Source organism: Dendrobates tinctorius, unplaced genomic scaffold, assembly GCF_039654945.1.
Source record: "Dendrobates tinctorius isolate UK_male_01 unplaced genomic scaffold, ASM3965494v1 ptg000449l, whole genome shotgun sequence".
Classification (NCBI taxonomy): domain Eukaryota; kingdom Metazoa; phylum Chordata; class Amphibia; order Anura; family Dendrobatidae; genus Dendrobates; species Dendrobates tinctorius.
In genome coordinates, this window is record NW_027362111.1 from 83,003 (window position 1) to 108,007 (window position 25,005).

Below are 25,005 nucleotides of genomic sequence, written 5' to 3' on the forward strand. Positions count from 1 at the left end.
CCCCTGCTGGGTCTGTGCTGAATTTCCATTCTTATGTGTCTGTTTATGCCAGTTTGCTTTTTGCTCTGTCTTCAGAATATAACAGAGTGCTGATATAGGGAATTGAAGTCTAGCGACTTCAGGGTTTTTTGTTATCAGAAAGTGTTGGACATTTTTTGGCAGGGTTTTATGCGTGATTGCAGACAGCATCTTTCCTTTCCTGTCCTTTCTAGTTAGTGTGGGCCCCATTGTTTCTTCAGCCTATTTTTCTATCTGTGTTTGTGTTTTCATCTTGTCTCACCGATAATACATGTTTGGCGGCTGTCTATTGCTTTGGGGTCTGCTCTGGGGCAGTTTAGATTTCCCCTTTTCTTGCTTTAGGCTTATTTAGTTCTCTGGCTGTGACGAGGCGTCTAGGATCATCGTAGGTACGCTCCACGTAGGATAGGATCAGGGGTCTGCAATCCGCTTAGTTACCAACCTCTCTGGTTTTCTGTGGCTTAGCTTGTTTTTGGTTTTCCTCCTCGGTGACCCAATCATAACAAGGTGTCATCATTCTCAGGTGTCAGTACTACTGGGTGTCATCAGTCTCTGGGTGTCAGTACCATTAGATGTCATCAGTCTCATTGGGTGTCAGTACCACTAGCTGTCATCACTCAATGGGTGTCAATAAAACTAGGTGTCATCAGTCTCATTAGGTGTCAATACCACTATATGTCATCAGTCTCATTGGGTGTCAGTACCACTAGATGTCATCAGTCTCATTGGGTGTCAGTACCACTAGCTGTCATCACTCAATGGGTGTCAATAAAACTAGGTGTCATCAGTCTCATTAGGTGTAAATACCACTATATGTCATCAGTCTCATTGGGTGTCAGTACCACTAGATGTCATCAGTCTCATTAGATATCAGTACCACTATATGTCATGTGCTACTGGGTGTCATCTGTCTCATTGGATGTCGGTACCACTGACTGTCATCAGTGTTATTGAGTGTGAGTGCCACCCAATGTCATCAGTCTCATTGGATGTCGGTACCACTGGGTGTCATCAGTCTCAGTGGATGTTGGTACCACTGGGTGTCATCAGTCTCATTGGTTGTCAGTACCACTGGGTGTCTTCATTCTCATTGGGTGACAGTATCACTCACTGTCAACAGTCTCATTAGGTATCAGTACCACTAGATGTCATGTGCTACTGGGTGTCATCTGTCTCATTGGATGTCGGTATCACTGGCTGTCATCAGTCTTATTGGGTGTGAGTGCCATCCAATGTCATCAGTCTCATTGGATGTCGGTACCACTGGGTGTCAGTGTCACTGGGTGTCATCAGTCTCATTAGGTATCAGTACCACTAGATGTCATCAGTTTCATTGGGTGTCAGTACCTCTAGATGTCATCCGTCTTATTGGGTGTCAGTACCACTGGGTGTCATCAGTCTCATTGGATGTCAGTACCACTGGGTGTCATCAGTCTTATTGGGTGTCAGTGCCACTGGCTGTCATCAGTCTCATTGGATGACGGTACCACTGGGTGTCAGTGCCACTGGGTGTCATCAGTCTCATTAGGTATCAGTACCATTAGATGTCATCAGTTTCATTGGGTTCAATACCTCTAGGTGTCATCAGTCTCATTGGGTATCGGTACCACTAAGTGTCATCTCATTGGGCATCATCAGTCTTATTGGGTGTCAGTGCCATTGGGTGTCATCAGTCTCAGTGGATGTCGGTACCACTGCGTGTCATCAGTCTCATTGGGTGTCGGTACCACTGGGTGTCATCAGTCTCATTGGGTGTCAGTACCACTAGATGTCATCAGTCTCATTGGATGTCAGTACCACTAGCTGTCATCACTCAATGGGTGTCAATAAAACTAGGTGTCATCAGTCTCATTAGGTGTAAATACCACTATATGTCATCAGTCTCATTGGGTGTCAGTACCACTAGATGTCATCAGTCTCATTAGATATCAGTACCACTATATGTCATGTGCTACTGGGTGTCATCTGTCTCATTGGATGTCGGTACCACTGACTGTCATCAGTGTTATTGAGTGTGAGTGCCACCCAATGTCATCAGTCTCATTGGATGTCGGTACCACTGGGTGTCATCAATCTCAGTGGATGTTGGTACCACTGGGTGTCATCAGTCTCATTGGGTGTCATCAGTCTCATTGGTTGTCAGTACCACTGGGTGTCTTCATTCTCATTGGGTGACAGTATCACTAAGTGTCAACAGTCTCATTAGGTATCAGTACCACTAGATGTCATGTGCTACTGGGTGTCATCTGTCTCATTGGATGTCGGTATCACTGGCTGTCATCAGTCTTATTGGGTGTGAGTGCCATCCAATGTCATGAGTCTCATTGGATGTCGGTACCACTGGGTGTCAGTGTCACTGGGTGTCATCAGTCTCATTAGGTATCAGTACCACTAGATGTCATCAGTTTCATTGGGTGTCAGTACCTCTAGACGTCATCCGTCTCATTGGGTGTCAGTACCACTGGGTGTCATCAGTCTCATTGGATGTCGGTACCACTGCGTGTCATCAGTCTCATTGGGTGTCGGTACCACTGAGTGTCATCAGTCTCATTGGGTGTCGGTACCACTGAGTGTCATCAGTCTCATTGGATGTCGGTACCACTGCGTGTCATCAGTCTCATTGGATGTCGGTACCACTGCGTGTCATCAGTCTCATTGGGTGTCGGTACCACTGAGTGTCATCAGTCTCATTGTGTGTCAGTACCACTGAGTGTCATCAGTCTCATTGGGTGCCAGTACCACTAAATGTCATCAGTCTCATTAGGTGTCAGTACCACTAGGTGTAATTAGTCGGTGTCTGAACCTCTGGGTTTCTGGACCTCTGGATGTCAGGACCACTGGGTGTCAGGACGTCCGGGTGTCATTGACCTTTGGACTGGATTTCATGTTGGTTTATTTTTTAACAGGTGCAAAAATTGGGCCAAAAACAACAACAACAGGAGCTGTCCCGGGACAGCCAGGTCCCGAGGGTGAAAGCATGTTTTCCAAAATCCTTCCTGGAGGTGCAGCTGAACAAGCAGGCAAACTGACTGAGGGTAAGGCAGCAGCACAGAGAGTGTCAGGAAGTACGCGAGTGGAATATGCACTATAAACTCACATGATGACCATAGAACACGTATGACGTGTATGATGCATGAAATGATCTGTGGACATGGTGTCTTGGCCGTATGTGGTGCTGCCCTCAGCGCTCTAAGTGGGCACTTGTATGCCAGACTTAGGATATGTGCACACAGCATCTTTTTCTTCCTCCATTACCTGCTGAATAAGCACTAAATGAATGCAAAAAAGAACAAACATATGCACAGTATAACAAAGTCACTGGTAAAGTGCTGAAGGGGAGATATGTTTCACTGCGCTTAATGGCGTCAATGATATAAAATCCAGAGATTTTCCTCCAGCCCATGAAATGCTTTAAGGGGTTAACAGCTAATTTGTGTAATGGGCTAGGTTTTATTTGGCCATCCATAGAGTGGGTGGGAGAATGTCCACCTTATCTCCACCCCAGGGAGTGGTCTGGGGCTTGAGTAGCTGGCCTCCAGAGACAGTAGTTGTTTAGGGTCTGGAGATGAACACTCTTGAGAAATGTTTGTGTTTGGTTAATCATATAAAATAGTAAAGCCAGCTCACCGACTAGGTAGGAGCAAGGAACACCATCCTGCAGTGGTCAATTCAATGAAGAAATGAAAAATCCAGCTCTATACGAGAATCAAGTTTCCAAATTTATTCCAACTTGGATAATGGACGAATTAAGCTCCAAGACTGCATCAGCTCACACAGGAGCGACATAAGCGACGCGTTTCGATCGCTACATGTGATCATTATCTTTAAAGATCGCATGTAGCAATCGAAACGCGTCGCTTATGTCGCTCCTGTGTGAGCTTATGCAGTCTTGGAGCTTAATTCGTCCATTATCCATGTTGGAATAAATTTGGAAACGTGATTCTCGTATAGAGCTGGATTTTTCTTCATTTCTTCATGTGTTTGGCTAATACCTGAACCATGGGTCTTGCTAACCCTGAGCGGGCTGATCCCCGCTAAGACAAGGACTGTGCTTAGTGCTACCATTTTTGTTTTGTTTTGCCCAGAGGGTGGTATTTACTTTGTGCTACACCTTGGTTTATGCTGCATCTAATTAACCAAGGACATTCCTAAAGAGACAGTATTCAAGTGTTACCTCCATGTACATGTAGTGAGCCGATCTACCACAGGTGTTGGAGAATGCAGGGATCGTTCCCAGTGAATACGTGTGATGGGTACAAGAAGTACTGCATTCCCTGAATGAAAGCTGCATTCCCTGGATGAAGGCGGCCACAAGCCAGCATACAATGGAGGACCTGTTCAAACATCTGGTACAAGCGAAACAGCATCAGCATCAATTACAGCAGCAACACCTGGCGCAGCATGAGACAAATAAGATGCTTATACAGAAGTGCAACAGCAGCAGATTGACTTGCTCACAGAGGCAGTTCATGGAAGGCCGGCAGACCATCCCGGAACACGGTGAACACGGTGAAACGAGCCATGCAAGAAATTACCCCGTGTAACAATTATGTGGGTACTATGGAATCTATTTGCGTCGGATAAAATGAAACTGAGACCAAAGCTGAGGCAAAAAAAAGTTTATTCAACAAAATAAGAAAATGAACCAAATCTAACAGAGATCTTCCTGCAACAGTAACGAAGTGCCCAGCACAATATGGAAATTATCAGCAAACTGAATAGTGGGGTACGCACAGCGCTTAACGTAGAAGTCCAGCAATAATATGAGCAAGAGTGCGCACAGCACTTTATCGTAGAAGTCCAGCAATACACATGGGGAACATTAACAGGAGAAGGTTACTACATGTACCTTTATGTCTGAAAAGTCCCACTCAAGTCCAGCACCGCAGCCCACACAGAACACAGTCAAAGAAGTGATAACAATGTCAGAATCTCTTACTGAGCACAGCAGTTCCAGTGATGAGTAGCTCCACACTAGAAGTCCGGATAATAAGTAACACCAGCCATGATCAGGAAGCTGCAGAGTGGGCTGAAGGCAGCTGTAAGAGGAGAGGCAGAGTACCGAGACATAAGCAAAAGCAGCAGCAACAGGAACTACAGAAGCAGACCAGGAGGAAGCTTAGAAGCCAGCAGCAACAAAGTGCTCAGGCAAGGAGGATCTCCTGAGCCAGACTTAAATAGCAGGACAGACTGGAAGTTCCAGGACAGGGCGAGGTACAAGACTCCATCTTGGACAAGGGCAAACAGGCTCAATGGAAAATCCGGAATCCTTACACCCCGGGTGATGATGTGGAAGCATTTTTGACTGTTTGAGTGGGTAGCAGAGCTTGAGAAGCTACCACCAGAGCAATAAGCGGAGGTGCTGGCCCCTTATCTAACTGATGAACCCCAAAAGGCCTATTATGATTTGGCATTACAGGATGCACAGGAGTATGCCAAACTGAAATTTTGGCAAGAGCGGGAGTGACTATTTTGGTCAGAGCACAAAGGGTTCACCACTGGGCACATTATGGGGACATAACACCTCAATTCCTAATGTTTGATTTACTGCATCTTGTGCAAAAATGGTTGCAGCTGTAATCCTCCACTCCAGCACCAATGGTGGAGCGGGTTGTCATGGACAGATCCGTTCACTCCTGTCAGGAACACCACACTGCACTTGCTCACTGAGCCAGTGCGCTTGTCCTGAGTACAAAAACTGCACAAAGATACCTGCGGAGCGGGACAGCAGTGGTGACGATGCATGCTCCAGGCTCACAAGACCTGAAGCACGTGACTGCTGGGGGCGTGGCCTAAGCTCCACAGAGCTAGGAGCTACAGGGAAACTCCTAGAAAGGTAACTACTGGACAATGTTACCAAGGGGCATAGACAGAGACAGAAACCAGATCAAGCCGAGGTCAAAGCACGAGATCGCACGACAGTACCAAAGGGTTAGACAGAATGGATAGTCGGGACGTAGCAATAGATCAGAAAACCAGAACAGGCAATAGACGGTACAATAGGAACAAACTGTAATGGAGTAACGATAGCGAAGCCAGGAGGTCAGAACCGGAAAAGACAATAGTACCAAAACGAGAGACGGAGTACAGAGTGAGGGGACGGACCGGGTCATACACGGGAAGCAAACAAGCAGTGCAATATACAAGCACACCAGGGGCGTCAGACACACAGCCAGAATAACAGTATAGCTGACAGAGAACCCAGGAAAAGAGTAAGTATAAATACCCCTCCCAGATCCAGAAAGAGGCCACGTACACTTAACCCTGTGAGTGCACGGCAAGAACCCTGATCAAGCCATGACAACTCCTTTCCTAAACCGGTGCACTCCTTGGTTGCCCAGGGAGATCCCTGATAGGCGAACTAACTGGTGGGCCTAGTGGAACGGGGCTAGGTGGTCAAGAGTTCCAGGAGGTGGTGAATCCCCTTACTGGGGTACCCAGTGGGAGTCCAAGTACCAAAAGAATAGTAGAGCCACCACTGGCTACCCCGTTGTCAAAAACAAGTCGGGGTACTGATCCCCATGATAATACGGCGGGACTTCAACCTGTTCTGGGACTTTGGAAAGACGTGGATGCCAAGTGACGCAGACTGGAGCCAGCTCAACCCTGATGAAACCCCATTGCAGTCAGAGTTGAATGAGTTCTCCTTATGGGTCCTGGCTGGTGAAAAGGACAAGACGATGACCAGTGAGGCTGAGATTCCTGATCTAGGGGTTTCTGTGGGAAATTTTGAGACTGTTCAAATGCGGGATCTTACCATAACAGGGGTATTTGAGAAATTGTCTGTGATAAATGGGGTTGCCCAAGAGTCGGGTGTCAACACCAGGTTCCCATACATTGCAGTTAATGAGGAACTGCTAAATCGGGTCACTAATCAGCGAGGGGAAGTATTAGAGCAGCTGGTAGTCTTGCTACCCTTTAGACATAGGCACAGATAAGAGGTTCTACTGGCTTGGGTGTCACAGTAACAATGTTAGTTTCTTCTGATCCTGTCCTACTTGTCTGCTAACTGCTCCTGTATCCCATTTCCGCAGTCTCCTAGGTCCATTACCTATTATAGAGGTCTCCTTTGACCGGATTGCCATAGACCTGGTAGGACCCCTCGTTAAGTCCACCAGAGGCAAACAATACATATTGGTGATCATGGACAATGTGACACGGTACCCAGAGGCAGCACCATTGAGGAACTCCTCAGCCAGGAGTATAGCTCCAGAGCTAGTCCATATTTTCTTACAGACGGGCCTGCTCAGGGAGATTCTGATGGACCAACCAACAATATTCATGTCCAACGTAATGAGAGTTATGTAAAGCCCTCCCGATTACCCAATTCAGGACATCTGTGTACCATCCGCAGATGGATGGACTCGTTGAAAGCTTCCACAAGACCTTGAAGTCTATGCTGAAGAAAGTCATGGAGAAGAATGTCCAGGACTGGGATTGCCTATTACCATACCTAGTGTTCTGCATTAGAGAAGTCCCACAGGCCTTTACGGGGCTCTCACCGTTCAAGCTGTTATATGGACATCACCCTCAGGGACTTCTGGACACTGCAAAGGAGACCTGGGAAGCGGAGGTAGCACCCCACCGAAGCATTATCGAACATGTGACCCAGGTACCAGACAGGATCGCATGTGTGATACTGATTGTGAAAGAGAGCCTCCTTCAAGCACAAGAGGCTCAGGCAAGGGTCTGCAATTGGTTGGCAAGACTGAGACAGTTTAGCCCTGGAGACAGGGTGTTGGTGTTGATCACCACAGTTAAAAGTTATATTATACCCAGGTGCTGTTAGGACTCCAAAGAGCCCCAGCTACCTTTTAGAGGGCTAACGCTTATCTGGACAACATTGTGATCTTCAGCCCGGTTTGGAAAAGTCACCTGCAGAAGATCCAGGCAGTTCCGGATGCACTGAGGAAGCCAAGGTTTACAATAAACCAAAGACATGCTCCCTGGGGAAGGAAGAGGCAAAATACTTGGGCCACATCGTTGGGAGGGGCTAAATAAAGCCGCAAATAGATAAGGTGCAGGCAATCAAAAAGTGGCCTCAGCCATTCTCCAAAAACCTGGTCAGGGCGTTTCTGGGAATTGTGGGATACTATCGGCGATGTATCACAAATTTTGCCATGATCGCTGCCTCCCTGACTGATCTTCTCAAGGGAACAAAAATGTTCATGGCCAAATGGTCCTTTGAAGTGGAGGTGGCATTCAAGGAGTTGAAGCTCGCCCTATGCAAACAGTCGGTCTTGTTCGCACCTGACTTCACTAAGGAGTTTGTGTTTCAAATGGACGCCTCCTAGGTCAGTTTGGGACTTGTGTTGTCCCAGGAAATAGATGGGGATGAACATCCAGTCCTGTACCTGAGTAGGAAAGTCTCCTTCTGTGAAAATAACTATGTCATCTTAGAGTAAAAGTGCCTGGCCATCAAGTGGGCAATCGGCATCTTGAGTTACTACCTGATAGGCAGGAAGTTCAGGCTAGTGCCAGATCATGCGCCCCTTAGATGGATGAGGGAAAAGACAGGGAAGAATGCCTGGGTGACTAGCTGGTTCTTAGTGCTCCATGATTTTAATTTTCATTACAAGGCCAGGGAAGCTGCATGGATGCACAGATGCCCTGTCCAGACTCCCCTGGTTAGCGACTGAAAAGTACCAAAACTCCTGGCTTTGGACAGAGGGGGGGAATGTGACAAACCACTAGTAAAGTGCTGGAGGGTAGATTTGATTATATGGGTTTTTGTGGACAACCATAGAGAAGGTGGGAGGTTGTCCACATTATCTCCACCCCAGGGTGTGGTCTGGGGCTTACAGTGGGTACAGAAAGTATTCAGACGCCTTTAAATTGTTCACTCTTCGTTTCATTGCAGCCATTTGGTAAATTCAAAAAGTTCATTTTTTTGCTCATTAATGTACACTCTGCACCATATTTTGACTGAAAACAAAAACAGAAATGTAGAAATTTTTGCAAATTTATTAAAAAAAGAAAAGCTGAAATATCACATTGTCATAAGTATTCAGACCCTTTGTTCAGTATTGAGTTGAAGCACCCTTTAGAGCTTCTACAGCCATGAGTCTTCTTAGGAATTATGCAAGTTTTTCACACCTGGATTTGGGAATCCTCGGCCATTCTTCCTTGCAGATCCTCTCCAGTTCCATCAGATTGGATGGTGAACGTTGGTGGACAGCCATTTTCAGGTCTCTCCAGAGATGCTCAAGTGGGTTTAGGTCAGGGCTCTGGCTGGGCCAGTCAGGAATGGTCACAGAGTTGTACTGAAGCCACTCCTTTGTTATTTTAGCTGTGTGCTTAGGGTCATTGTCTTGTTAGAAGGTGAACCCTCAGCCAAGTCTGAGGTACAGAGCACTCTGGAAGAGGTTTTCATCCAGGATATCTCTGGCTTTGACTAGACTACCCCTACGTCTCAGTCCACGGTACCTCCCGTATCTCTCGGTTTAGACCTCGGCACGCATTGACTTGTCTCTGGTTTTCTTTGTCCCCACTGGACGTCGTCGCCTGGCTTTGCCCCTGGCCACTCCCCCCGCAGTCACGTGGGACAGGTCCGGTACACAGACTAGTGAGTTCACCGCTGTTCCCCGGCCACTCCCCCTCAGTCACGTGGGACAGGTCCGGTACACAGGCTAGTGAGTTCACCGCTGTTCCCCGGCCACTCCCCCTCAGTCACGTGGGACAGGTCCGGTACACAGGCTAGTGAGTTCACCGCTGTTCCCCGGCCACTCCCCCTCAGTCACGTGGGACAGGTCCAGTGCACAGTCTAGTGAGTTCACCTACGTGCCCCAGTTCTCTCTCCTACTTCAGTGTGCAGCTCCCTGCGGTAGGTTGTGCACGTGGTCGTTACACCAGGGTAGTGTTAGGTGACAGCGAGTAATGAGGTATCCTCACAGCGGTGGGGGGAAGGACCCACTTAGGGCGATAGGGGAGTGCAGGGACAGGCTCAGGGTTGAGCTCAGGGGTGTCCCTTCATTTGGTTGGGCCTTCCTCCCCCCCTTTTCCATCCAGTTGTTTGTGTGTTGTGCCGTCCACTGACCGACCCCCTGTGGGGTCGCTTTATATACCGTGACATGAGAAGTTTAATGTTTGGAGAAAAACTCTGCATTACAGCATAAGACATCCTACATCTGTGACGCGGTGGTGGTGGTGGTATCATGGTTTGGGCCTCCACAGCTGCCATCACTGATGGAACAACATTTTCTGCATTCTACCAGCAAATTTAAAGGAAAATGTCCACATGTCTGTCCATGGGCTGAATCTCAGGAGAACTTGGGTAATGCAGCAAGACAATACTGAGCTTGAATGGTTCACATACTTATGGCACTCACAGACATGTGATATTGGAACATTTTGTTAATTTAAAAGGTGACAGATTCTAATATTTTCACCTTTTTTGGTTCGTTATTTTCATTTAGGACGTGTGTAAAATCTGATGTGGTTTTGTGTCAAATTTATGCAGAAATATTGGAAAATTCTGAAGGGTTCACGAAGTTGTAGGCACCTCTGTATGATTCGTGGTATGACATGTAAGATGCATAGAAAGCTCTGCCTACAATGCCGGGTGTGAGGTGTATGATGTATGGTAGGAACAAGGGCGACATCGGCGGGGGTCTGTATGGGGTTACTTCCAGGTTCTCCGGGTCCTCCCACACTGATAGTGAATGTAGATTGTCAGCCTTGGTGGGGACAGTGATGATGTCTTTACAGCTGTAGAATTAATGGCACTTTGTAAGTGAGTAAAATAATAGCTATGATCTGGGTATGATGCTTGGTATAACGTGTCTGATGTGTATGTATGACATGAAGGCAGCTGTGTGATTCTGCCTCATCAATTTCAGGTAACAGTATGAAATGAATGACTAAATGTGATTGTGGTGTAATGAGAATGTAGCCAGTCCGCACAGCCTCTATATATCCACATAATCATCCTACTACATCATACACGTGATCATCCTCATACATCATACACGTGATCATCCTCATACATCATACACGTGATCATCCTCATACATCATACACGTGATCATCCTCATACATCATACACGTGATCATCCTCATACATCATACATGTGATCATCCTCATACATCATACCCGTGATCATCCTCATACATTATACACGTGATCATCCTCATACATCATACATGTGATCATCCTCATACATTATACACGTGATCATCCTCATACATCATACATGTGATCATCTTCTTCATGCATCATACATGTGATCATCCTCATACATCATACCCATGATCATCCTCATACATTATACACGTGATCATCCTCATACATCATACATGTGATCATCCTCATACATTATACACGTGATCATCCTCATACATCATACACGTGATCATCCTCATACATCATACACGTGATCATCCTCATACATCATACACGTGATCATCCTCATACATCATACACGTGATCATCCTCATACATCATACACGTGATCATCCTCATACATCATACATGTGATCATCCTCATACATCATACCCATGATCATCCTCATACATTATACACGTGATCATCCTCATACATCATACATGTGATCATCCTCATACATTATACACGTGATCATCCTCATACATCATACATGTGATCATCTTCTTCATGCATCATACATGTGATCATCTTCCTCATGCATCATACATGTGATCATCTTCCTCATACATCATACCCATGATCATCCTCATACATTATACACGTGATCATCCTCATACATCATACTTGTGATCATCTTCTTCATACATCATACATGTGATCATCTTCCTCATACATCATACACGTGATCATCCTCATACATTATACACGTGATCATCCTCATACATCATACACGTGATCATCCTCATACATCATATATGTGATCATCCTCATACATCATACATGTGATCATCCTCATACATCATACATGTGATCATCCTCATACATCATACATGTGATCATCCTCATACATCATACATGTGATCATCTTCTTCATACATCATACATGTGATCATCTTCCTCATGCATCATACATGTGATCATCTTCCTCATACATCATACCCATGATCATCCTCATACATTATACACGTGATCATCCTCATACATCATACAAGTGATCATCTTCTTCATGCATCATACATGTGATCATCTTCCTCATGCATCATACATGTGATCATCTTCCTCATACATCATACATGTGATCATCTTCTTCATACATCATACATGTGATCATCTTCCTCATGCATCATACATGTGATCATCTTCCTCATACATCATACACGTGATCATCCTCATACATTATACACGTGATCATCCTCATACATCATACACGTGATCATCCTCATACATCATACATGTGATCATCCTCATACATCATACATGTGATCATCCTCATACATCATACATGTGATCATCCTCATACATCATACATGTGATCATCTTCCTCATACATCATACCCGTGATCATCCTCATGGGTCATACACGTGATCATCCTCATACATCATACATGTGATCATCCTCATACATCATACACGTGATCATCTTCCTCATACATCATACACGTGATCATCATCATACATGTGATCATCCTCATACATCATACATGTGATCATCTTCCTCATACATCATACACATGATCTTCCTCCTCATGCATCATACATGTGATCATCTTCCTCATACATCATACATGTGATCATCTTCCTCATACATCATACACGTCATCATCCTCATACATCATACACGTGATCATCCTCCTCATACATCATACACGTGATCATCTTCCTCATACATCATACACGTCATCATCCTCATACATCATACACGTGATCATCCTCCTCATACATCATACACGTCATCATCCTCATACATCATACACGTGATCATCCTCCTCATACATCATACACGTGATCATCTTCCTCATACACGGTGGGTTTAGTATGACATTTCTGTTCTCTGTTTTCAGCGGTGTCTGCATTCGGCAAGAAGTTTTCCTCATTTTGGTGAGCGCGATTAGAGGTAAGTCTCCATGTAATCCAAGGTTTAGTATTGCTCAGGAAATCTTCCTCTTGGTGATTTTTACACAAATTGCATAAAACTAGGAAAATATGTCAGTAATGAGTAAGGAGGGGATCCTGTATACTGGGTGTATGATCCGTATACTGGGTGTATGATCCGTATATTGGGTGTATGATCCGTATACTGGGTGTATGATCCGTATACTGGGTGTATGATCCGTATACTGGATGTATGAGCCGTATACTGGGTGTATGATCCGTATATTGGGTGTATGATCCGTATACTGGGTGTATGATCCGTATATTGGGTGTATGATCCGTATATTGGGTGTATGAGCCGTATATTGGGTGTATGATCCGTATATTGGGTGTATGATCCGTATACTGGGTGTATGATCCGTATACTGGGTGTATGATCCGTATATTGGGTGTATGATCCGTATACTGGGTGTATGAGCCGTATATTGGGTGTATGAGCCGTATATTGGGTGTATGAGCCGTATATTGGGTGTATGATCCGTATACTGGGTTTATGATCCGTATACTGGGTGTATGATCCATATACTGGATGTATGAGCCGTATATTGGGTGTATGATCCGTATACTGGGTGTATGATCCGTATATTGGGTGTATGATCCGTATACTGGATGTATGAGCCGTATACTGGGTGTATGAGCCGTATATTGGGTGTATGATCCGTATACTGGGTGTATGATCCCTATACTGGATGTATGAGCCGTATATTGGGTTTATGATCCGTATATTGGGTGTATGATCCGTATACTGGGTGTATGATCCGTATACTGGGTGTATGATCCGTATATTGGGTGTATGATCCGTATACTGGGTGTATGAGCCGTATATTGGGTGTATGATCCATATACTGGATGTATGAGCCGTATATTGGGTGTATGATCCGTATATTGGGTGTATGATCCGTATACTGGGTGTATGATCCATATACTGGATGTATGAGCCGTATATTGGGTGTATGATCCATATACTGGGTGTATGATCCGTATATTGGGTGTATGATCCGTATACTGGATGTATGAGCCGTATACTGGGTGTATGAGCCGTATATTGGGTGTATGATCCGTATACTGGGTGTATGATCCCTATACTGGATGTATGAGCCGTATATTGGGTGTATGATCCGTATATTGGGTGTATGATCCGTATACTGGATGTATGAGCCGTATATTGGGTGTATGATGCGTATACTGGATGTATGAGCCGTATATTGGGTGTATGAGCCGTATACTGGGTGTATGAGCCGTTTACTGGGTGTATGAGCCGTATATTGGGTGTATGAGCCGTATAATGGGTGTATGAGCCGTATATTGGGTGTATGATCCGTATACTGGATGTATGAGCCGTATATTGGGTGTATGATCCGTATATTGGGTGCATGATCCGTATATTGGGTGTATGATCCGTATACTGGATGTATGAGCCGTATATTGGGTGTATGATCCGTATACTGGATGTTTGAGCCGTATATTGGGTGTATGATCCGTATACTGGGTGTATGAGCTGTATACTGGGTGTATGAGCCGTATATTGGGTGTATGATCCGTATATTGGGTGTATGATCCGTATACTGGATGTATGAGCCGTATATTGGGTGTATGATCCGTATATTGGGTGCATGATCCGTATATTGGGTGTATGAGCCGTATACTGGGTGTATGAGCCGTATACTGGGTGTATGAGCCGTATACTGGGTGTATGATCCGTATACTGGATATATGAGCCGTATACTGGGTGTATGAGCCGTATACTGGATATATGAGCGGTATATTGGGTGTATGATCCGTATACTGGATGTATGAGCGGTATATTGGGTGTATGAGCGGTATATTGGGTGTATGATCCGTATATTGGATGTATGAGCGGTATATTGGGTGTATGATCCGTATACTGGATGTATGAGCGGTATTTTGGGTGTATGATCCGTATACTGGGTGTATGAGCCGTATCCTAGGTGTATGAGCCGCATATTGGGTGTATGAGCTGTATACTGGGTGTATGAGCCGTATACTGGGTGTATCATCCGTATATAGGGTGTATGAGCTGTGTACTGGGTGTATCATCCGTATCCTGGGTGTATGAGCCGTATACTGGGTGTATGAGCCGTATATTGGGTGTGTGATCCGTATATTGGGTGTATGAGCCATATCCTAGGTGTATGAGCCGTATATTGGGTGTATGATCCGTATACTGGGTGTATCATCCGTATCCTGGATGTATGAGCCGTATATTGGGTGTATGATCCGTATATTGGGTGTATGATCCGTATACTGGGTGTATGATCCGTATACTGGGTGTATGATCCGTATACTGGGTGTATGATCCGTATACTGGATGTATGAGCCGTATATTGGGTGTATGATCCGTATATTGGGTGTATGATCCGTATACTGGGTGTATGATCCGTATACTGGATGTATGAGCGGTATATTGGGTGTATGATCCGTATACTGGGTGTATGATCCGTATACTGGATGTATGATCCGTATACTGGGTGTATGATCCCTATACTGGATGTATGAGCCGTATATTGGGTGTATGATCCGTATATTGGGTGTATGATCCGTATACTGGGTGTATGAGCCGTATATTGGGTGTATGAGCCGTATACTGGGTGTATGAGCCGTATATTGGGTGTATGAGCCATATCCTGAGTGTATAAGCCGTATACTTGGTGTATGAGCCGTATCCTGGGTGTATGAGCCGTATATTGGGTGCATGAGCCGTATATTGGGTGTATGAGCCGTATACTGGGTGTATGAGCCGTATACTGGGTGTATGAGCCGTATACTGGGTGTATGAGCCGTATATTGGGTGTATGAGCCGTATATTGGGTGTATGATCCGTATACTGGGTGTATCATCCGTATATTGGGTGTATGAGCTGTATACTGGGTGTATGATCCGTATACTGGATATATGAGCCGTATACTGGGTGTATGAGCCGTATACTGGATATATGAGCGGTATATTGGGTGTATGATCCGTATACTGGATGTATGAGCGGTATATTGGGTGTATGAGCGGTATATTGGGTGTATGATCCGTATATTGGATGTATGAGCGGTATATTGGGTGTATGATCCGTATACTGGATGTATGAGCCGCATATTGGGTGTATGAGCTGTATACTGGGTGTATGAGCCGCATATTGGGTGTATGAGCTGTATACTGGGTGTATGAGCCGTATACTGGGTGTATCATCCGTATATAGGGTGTATGAGCTGTGTACTGGGTGTATCATCCGTATCCTGGGTGTATGAGCCGTATACTGGGTGTATGAGCCGTATATTGGGTGTGTGATCCGTATATTGGGTGTATGAGCCATATCCTAGGTGTATGAGCCGTATATTGGGTGTATGATCCGTATACTGGGTGTATCATCCGTATCCTGGATGTATGATCCGTATATTGGGTGTATGATCCGTATATTGGGTGTATGATCTGTATACTGGGTGTATGATCCGTATACTGGGTGTATGATCCGTATACTGGATGTATGAGCCGTATATTGGGTGTATGATCCGTATATTGGGTGTATGATCCGTATACTGGGTGTATGATCCGTATACTGGATGTATGAGCGGTATATTGGGTGTATGATCCGTATACTGGGTGTATGATCCGTATACTGGATGTATGATCCGTATACTGGGTGTATGATCCCTATACTGGATGTATGAGCCGTATATTGGGTGTATGATCCGTATATTGGGTGTATGATCCGTATACTGGGTGTATGAGCCGTATATGGGGGGTATGAGCCGTATACTGGGTGTATGAGCCGTATATTGGGTGTATGAGCCATATCCTGAGTGTATAAGCCGTATACTTGGTGTATGAGCCGTATCCTGGGTGTATGAGCCGTATATTGGGTGCATGAGCCGTATATTGGGTGTATGAGCCGTATACTGGGTGTATGATCCGTATATTGGGTGTATGAGCCGTATACTGGGTGTATGAGCCGTATATTGGGTGTATGAGCCGTATATTGGGTGTATGATCCGTATACTGGGTGTATCATCCGTATATTGGGTGTATGAGCTGTATACTGGGTGTATGAGCCGTATCCTGGGTGTATGATCCGTATACTGGGTGTATGAGCCGTATCCTGGGTGTGTAAGCCGTATCCTGGGTGTATGAGCCGTATATTGGGTGCATGAGCCGTATATTGGGTGTATGAGCCGTATACTGGGTGTATGATCCGTATATTGGGTGCATGAGCCGTATACTGGGTGCATGAGCCGTATATTGGGTGTATGAACCGTATATTGGGTGTATGAGCCGTATACTGGGTGTATGAGCTGTATACTGGGTGTATGATCCGTATACTGGGTGTATGAGCCGTATACTGGGTGTATGATCCGTATACTGGGTGTATGAGCCGTATCCTAGATGTATGAGCCGTATATTGGGTGTATGAGCCGTATACTGGGTGTATGATCCGTATACTGGGTGTATGAGCTGTATACTGGGTGTATGTGCCGTATATTGGGTGTATCATCCGTATCCTGGGTGTATGATCCGTATATTGGGTGTGTGATCCGTATATTGGGTGTATGAGCCATATCCTAGGTGTATGAGCCATATATTGGGTGTATGATCCGTATACTGGGTGTATGATCCGTATACTGGGTGTATCATCCATATCCTGGGTGTATGAGCTGTATACTGGGTGTATGTGCCGTATACTGGGTGTATCATCCGTATCCTGGGTGTATGATCCGTATATTGGGTGTGTGATCCGTATATTGGGTGTATGAGCCATATCCTAGGTGTATGAGCCGTATATTGGGTGTATGATCCGTATACTGGGTGTATGAGCCGTATACTGGGTGTATGAGCCGTATACTGGGTGTATGAGCCGTATACTGGGTGTATGAGCCGTATACTGGGTGTATCATCCATATCCTGGGTGTATGATCCGTATACTGGGTGTATGAGCCGTATATTGGGTGTGTGATCCGTATATTGGGTGTATGAGCCATATCCTAGGTGTATGAGCCGTATATTGGGTGTATGATCCGTATACTGGGTGTATGAGCCGTATACTGGGTGTATGAGCCGTATACTGGGTGTATGATCCGTATACTGGGTGTATGAGCCGTATCCTAGATGTATGAGCCGTATACTGGGTGTATCATCCATATCCTGGGTGTATGAGCTGTATACTGGGTGTATGTGCCGTATACTGGGTGTATCATCCGTATCCTGGGTGTATGAGCCGTATACTGGGTGTATGAGCCGTATATTGGGTGTGTGATCCGTATATTGGGTGTATGAGCCATATCCTTGGTGTATGATCCGTATACTGGGTGTATCATCCGTATCCTGGATGTATGAGCCGTATATTGGGTGTATGATCCGTATATTGGGTGTATGATCCGTATACTGGGTGTATGATCCGTATACTGGGTGTATGATCCGTATACTGGGTGTATGATCCGTATACTGGATGTATGAGCCGTATATTGGGTGTATGATCCGTATATTGGGTGTATGATCCGTATACTGGGTGTATGATCCGTATACTGGATGTATGAGCGGTATATTGGGTGTATGATCCGTATACTGGGTGTATGATCCGTATACTGGATGTATGATCCGTATACTGGATGTATGAGCGGTATATTGGGTGTATGATCCGTATATTGGGTGTATGATCCCTATACTGGATGTATGAGCCGTATATTGGGTGTATGATCCGTATATTGGGTGTATGATCCGTATACTGGGTGTATGAGCCGTATATTGGGTGTATGAGCCGTATACTGGGTGTATGAGCCGTATATTGGGTGTATGAGCCGTATCCTGAGTGTATAAGCCGTATACTTGGTGTATGAGCCGTATCCTGGGTGTATGAGCCGTATATTGGGTGCATGAGCCGTATACTGGGTGTATGATCCGTATATTGGGTGTATGAGCCGTATACTTGGTGTATGAGCCGTATACTTGGTGTATGAGCCGTATCCTGGGTGTATGAGCCGTATCCTGGGTGTATGAGCCGTATATTGGGTGCATGAGCCGTATATTGGGTGTATGAGCCGTATACTGGGTGTATGATCCGTATATTGGGTGTATGAGCCGTATACTGGGTGTATGATCCGTATATTGGGTGTATGAGCCGTATACTGGGTGTATGAGCCGTATATTGGGTGTATGAGACGTATATTGGGTGTATGATCCGTATACTGGGTGTATCATCCGTATATTGGGTGTATGAGCTGTATACTGGGTGTATGAGCCGTATCCTGGGTGTATGATCCGTATACTGGGTGTATGAGCCGTATCCTGGGTGTGTAAGCCGTATACTGGGTGTATGAGCCGTATATTCGGTGTATGAACCGTATATTGGGTGTATGAGCCGTATACTGGGTGTATGAGCCGTATACTGGGTGTATGAGCCGTATACTGGGTGTATGAGCCGTATCCTAGATGTATGAGCCGTATACTGGGTGTATCATCCATATCCTGGGTGTATGAGCTGTATACTGGGTGTATGTGCCGTATATTGGGTGTATCATCCGTATCCTGGGTGTATGAGCCGTATACTGGGTGTATGAGCCGTATATTGGGTGTATGATCCGTATATTGAGTGTATCATCCGTATATTGGGTGTTTGAGCCGTATATTGGGTGTATGAGCCGTATACTGGGTGTATCATCTGTATATAGGGTGTATGAGCCGTGTACTGGGTGTATGATCCCTATACTGGATGTATGAGCCGTATACTGGGTGTATCATCCGTATCCTGGGTGTATGAGCCGTATACTGGGTGTATGATCCGTATACTGGGTGTATCATCCATATCCTGGGTGTATGAGCCGTATACTGGGTGTATGAGCCGTATATTGGGTGTATGATCCGTATACTGGGTGTATGATCCGTATACTGGGTGTATGATCCGTATACTGGGTGTATGAGCCGTATCCTGGGTGTATGAGCCGTATACTGGGTGTATGATCTGTATACTGGGTGTATGATCCGTATACTGGGTGTATGATCCGTATACTGGGTGTATGATCCGTATACTGGGTGTATCATCCCTATCCTGGGTGTATGAGCCGTATACTGGGTGTATGATCCGTATACTGGGTGTATGATCCGTATACTGGGTGTATGATCCGTATACTGGGTGTATGATCCGTATCCTGGGTGTATGAGCCGTATACTGGGTGTATCATCCATATCCTGGGTGTATGAGCCGTATACTGGGTGTATGAGCCGTATACTGGGTGTATGATCCGTATACTGGGTGTATGATCCGTATACTGGGTGTATCATCCGTATACTGGGTGTATCATCCGTATACTGGGTGTATGATCCGTATACTGGGTGTATGATCCGTATACTGGGTGTATGATCCGTATACTGGGTGTATGATCCGTATCCTGGGTGTATGAGCCGTATACTGGGTGTATCATCCGTATCCTGGGTGTATGAGCTGTATACTGGGTGTATGAGCTGTATACTGGGTGTATGAGCCGTATATTGGGTGTATGAGCTGCATATTGGGTGTATGAGCTGTATACTGGGTGTATGAGCCGTATACTGGGTGTATGAGCCGTATATTGGGTGTATGATCCGTATATTGAGTGTATCATCCGTATATTGGGTGTATGATCCGTATATTGGGTGTATGATCCGTATACTGGGTGTATGATCCGTATACTGGGTGTATGAGCCGTATCCTAGATGTATGAGCCGTGTACTGGGTGTATCATCCATATCCTGGGTGTATGAGCTGTATACTGGGTGTATGTGCCGTATACTGGGTGTATGAGCCGTATACTGGGTGTATGATCCGTATACTGGGTGTATGAGACGTATCCTAGATGTATGAGCCGTATACTGGGTGTATCATCCATATCCTGGGTGTATGTGCTGTATACTGGGTGTATGTGCCGTATACTGGGTGTATGAGCCGTATACTGGGTGTATGATCCGTATACTGGGTGTATGAGACGTATCCTAGATGTATGAGCCGTATACTGGGTGTATCATCCATATCCTGGGTGTATGAGCTGTATACTGGGTGTATGTGCCGTATACTGGGTGTATGAGCCGTATACTGGGTGTATGAGCCGTATACTGGGTGTATGATCCGTATACTGGGTGTATGAGACGTATCCTAGATGTATGAGCCGTATACTGGGTGTATCATCCGTATCCTGGGTGTATGAGCCGTATACTGGGTGTATGAGCCGTATATTGGGTGTATGATCCGTATATTGAGTGTATCATCCGTATATTGGGTGTTTGAGCCGTATATTGGGTGTATGAGCCGTATACTGGGTGTATCATCTGTATATAGTGTGTATGAGCCGTATATTGGGTGTATGAACTGTGTACTGGGTGTATGAGCCGTATACTGGGTGTATCATCCGTATCCTGGGTGTATGAGCCGTATACTGGGTGTATGATCCGTATACTGGGTGTATGAGCCGTATACTGGGTGTATCATCCATATCCTGGGTGTATCATCCATATCCTGGGTGTATGAGCCGTATCCTGGGTGTATGAGCCGTATACTGGGTGTATCATCCGTATCCTGGGTGTATGAGCCGTATATTGGGTGTATGAGCTGTATACTGGGTGTATGAGCCGTATACTGGGTGTATGAGCCGTATATTGAGTGTATGAGCCGTATATTGAGTGTATCATCCGTATACTGGGTGTATGATCCGTATATTGAGTGTATCCTCCGTATATTGAGTGTATCATCCGTATATTGGGTGTTTGAGCCGTATATTGGGTGTATGAGCCGTATATTGAGTGTATCATCCGTATACTGGGTGTATGATCCGTATATTGAGTGTATCATCCGTATATTGGGTGTTTGAGCCGTATATTGGGTGTATGATCCGTATATTGAGTGTATCATCCGTATATTGGGTGTATGAGCTGTATACTGGGTGTATGAGCCGTATATTGGGTGTATGAGCTGTATACTGGGTGTATGAGCCGTATATTGGGTGTTTGAGCTGTATACTGGGTGTATGAGCCGTATATTGGGTGTATGAGCTGTATACTGGGTGTATGAGCCGTATATTGGGTGTATGAGCTGTATACTGGGTGTATGAGCCGTATATTGGGTGTTTGAGCTGTATACTGGGTGTATGAGCCGTATATTGGGTATTTGAGCTGTATACTGGGTGTATGAGCCGTATACTTGGTGTATGAGCCGTATATTGGGTGTATGAGCCGTATATTGGGTGTATGAGCTGTATACTGGGTGTATGAGCCGTATATTGGGTGTATGAGCTGTATACTGGGTGTATGAGCCGTATATTGGGTGTATGAGCTGTATACTGGGTGTATGAGTCGTATATTGGGTGTTTGAGCTGTATACTGGGTGTATGAGCCGTATATTGGGTATTTGAGCTGTATCCTGGGTGTATGAGCCGTATACTTGGTGTATGAGCCGTATATTGGGTGTATGAGCCATATATTGGGTGTATGAGCTGTATACTGGGTGTATGAGCCGTATATTGGGTGTATGAGCTGTATACTGGGTGTATGAGCCGTATATTGGGTGTATGAGCCGTATATTGGGTGTATGAGACGTATATTGGGTGTATGAGCTGTATACTGGGTGTATGAGCCGTATATTGGGTGTATGAGCCGTATATTGAGTGTATGAGCCGTATACTGGATGTATGAGCCGTATATTGGGTGTTTGAGCTGTATCCTGGGTGTATGAGCCGTATATTGGGTGTATGAGCTGTATACTGGGTGTATGAGCCGTATATTGGGTGTTTGAGCTGTATCCTGGGTGTATGAGCCGTATATTGGGTGTTTGAGCTGTATACTGGGTGTATGAGCCGTATATTGGGTGTATGAGCCGTATATTGAGTGTATGAGCCGTATACTGGATGTATGAGCCGTATATTGGGTGTTTGAGCTGTATCCTGGGTGTATGAGCCGTATATTGGGTGTATGAGCTGTATACTGGGTGTATGAGCCGTATATTGGGTGTTTGAGCTGTATCCTGGGTGTATGAGCCGTATATTGGGTGTTTGAGCTGTATACTGGGTGTATGAGCCGTATATTGGGTGTTTGAGCTGTATACTGGGTGTATGAGCCGTATATTGGGTGTATGAGCTGTATACTGGGTGTATGAGCCGTATATTGGGTGTTTGAGCTGTATCCTGGGTGTATGAGCCGTATATTGGGTGTATGAGCTGTATATTGGGTGTATGAGCCGTATATTGGGTGTATGAGCTGTATACTGGGTGTATGAGCCGTATATTGGGTGTATGAGCTGTATACTGGGTGTATGAGCCGTATATTGGGTGTATGAGCCGTATACTTGGTGTATGAGCCGTATACTGGGTGTATGAGCCCTATATTGGGTGTATGAGCCGTATATTGGGTGTATGAGCTGTATACTGGGTGTATGAGCCGTATATTGGGTGTATGAGCTGTATATTGGGTGTATGAGCCGTATATTGGGTGTATGAGCCGTATACTTGGTGTATGAGCCGTATACTGGGTGTATGAGCCCTATATTGGGTGTATGAGCCGTATATTGGGTGTATGAGCTGTATACTGGGTGTATGAGCCGTATATTGGGTGTATGAGCTGTATATTGGGTGTATGAGCCGTATATTGGGTGTATGAGCTGTATACTGGGTGTATGAGCCGTATACTGGGTGTATGAGCTGTATACTGGGTGTATGAGCCGTATATTGGGTGTATGAGCCGTATACTGGGTGTATGAGCCGTATATTGGGTGTATGAGCTGTATACTGGGTGTATGAGCCGTATATTGGGTGTTTGAGCTGTATACTAGGTTTGCGAGTGGTACATTAGGTATGCATGAACAGAACGGAGGGCACCGTCATATAATAAGCGGGGTCTTCCTGAAGAATGTCAGGAAAGCAACATTAAGTAAAGCGAGGACAGAAGACATTCAGACATGGACCAGCACCACAGAGAATTCCAATATTTTATACACACAGCCAAAATTAATGAAAGACACTTAAAAAGAGCAGAGCAGCCATATCCCTCCATGTGCTTTACGTGTGTAACGGGCCCTTAACAGTCAGTCTCGGAAGACTGAGTCAACATAATGCTTAACCTGAGTAGTAATAAAAATATTACCCACTGAGATTGAATATTTGGAGAAAATACCCTCCAGAGAAAGAGGACATTGATCAGTGGTCAGAAGATGGCAGACCAGTCTGCACCCTCTCTCCCCCAGCACTCGGTAAATTGGGGGTGGCCTGCCTTGTAAAAAGAAAGGGTTACCTTGAAAGGGAAGGAAAACTGAGGTGTAAGGGTCTAGTCCGCTGATGCTTCTAGCATGACGCCATGCCAATACCACGGCCCATAGCAGAGGATTATCCCTGATTGCAGCGGGAACTCTATTTTGTTATAAATGGAGTAAGGCAGGAAGACTGATCGGTCCAGACATTGCTTCACCTATGGGGTGTTTGTAAATTTATTATGATGGGCCCAAATCCAATCAAGAGAATGTCTGAAAATGGCTGCAACGCTATACAGTCTTAAATTTGGAAAATTGAGACCCCCCAGGATACAAAACTTTTAATGTCATTAAGCATGGATGGCCACCAAAAAAGTCTACATATAGCAGTGACCCCGGGGTGACCACTCAAGATAGAGTCATAAAACTCTTGCAACAGACGTAATCTGAGGTGCACGGGCACAAATAATTTAGATCCAGGAGTAGCAGAAGGAGCCAAAGACTGGACTGAATCTCAGCTTCCAATTCTGAGGATACCATAGAAATTACTATACCCTGAGGAAGAATGGAGGATGGCTTTTCTGGAGGGGAAACTGAATCAAGGCTGCGTGACAAGGCGCCAGCCCTCACATTCTAAGACACCGGCATTCAATCTAGAAAAAAAATAAGGACCACCTGGCCTGTCTAGGGGTTAAACGTTTAGCAGATTCAATTTAAGCTAGCTTTTTATGATCAGTCACAACTATG

General features: G+C 45.3%; 1 protein-coding gene across 3 annotated transcripts in view; it reads left to right on the plus strand.

Annotated features, from left to right (window-relative positions):
- BSN (bassoon presynaptic cytomatrix protein) overlaps positions 1 to 25,005 on the plus strand; it is a 67,696-nt gene that overhangs the window by 21,720 nt on the left and 20,971 nt on the right. For all 3 annotated transcript variants that reach the window (XR_012227556.1, XR_012227557.1, XM_073564315.1), the window contains exons 6-7: positions 2,925 to 3,053; positions 12,965 to 13,017. Coding sequence is in view for 1 of the 3 variants with exons in the window: in XM_073564315.1 (XP_073420416.1) it covers positions 2,925 to 3,053; positions 12,965 to 13,005 (170 nt within the window). In the remaining 2 variants the exon portion in view is untranslated. The remainder of the gene's footprint in view (positions 1 to 2,924; positions 3,054 to 12,964; positions 13,018 to 25,005) is intronic.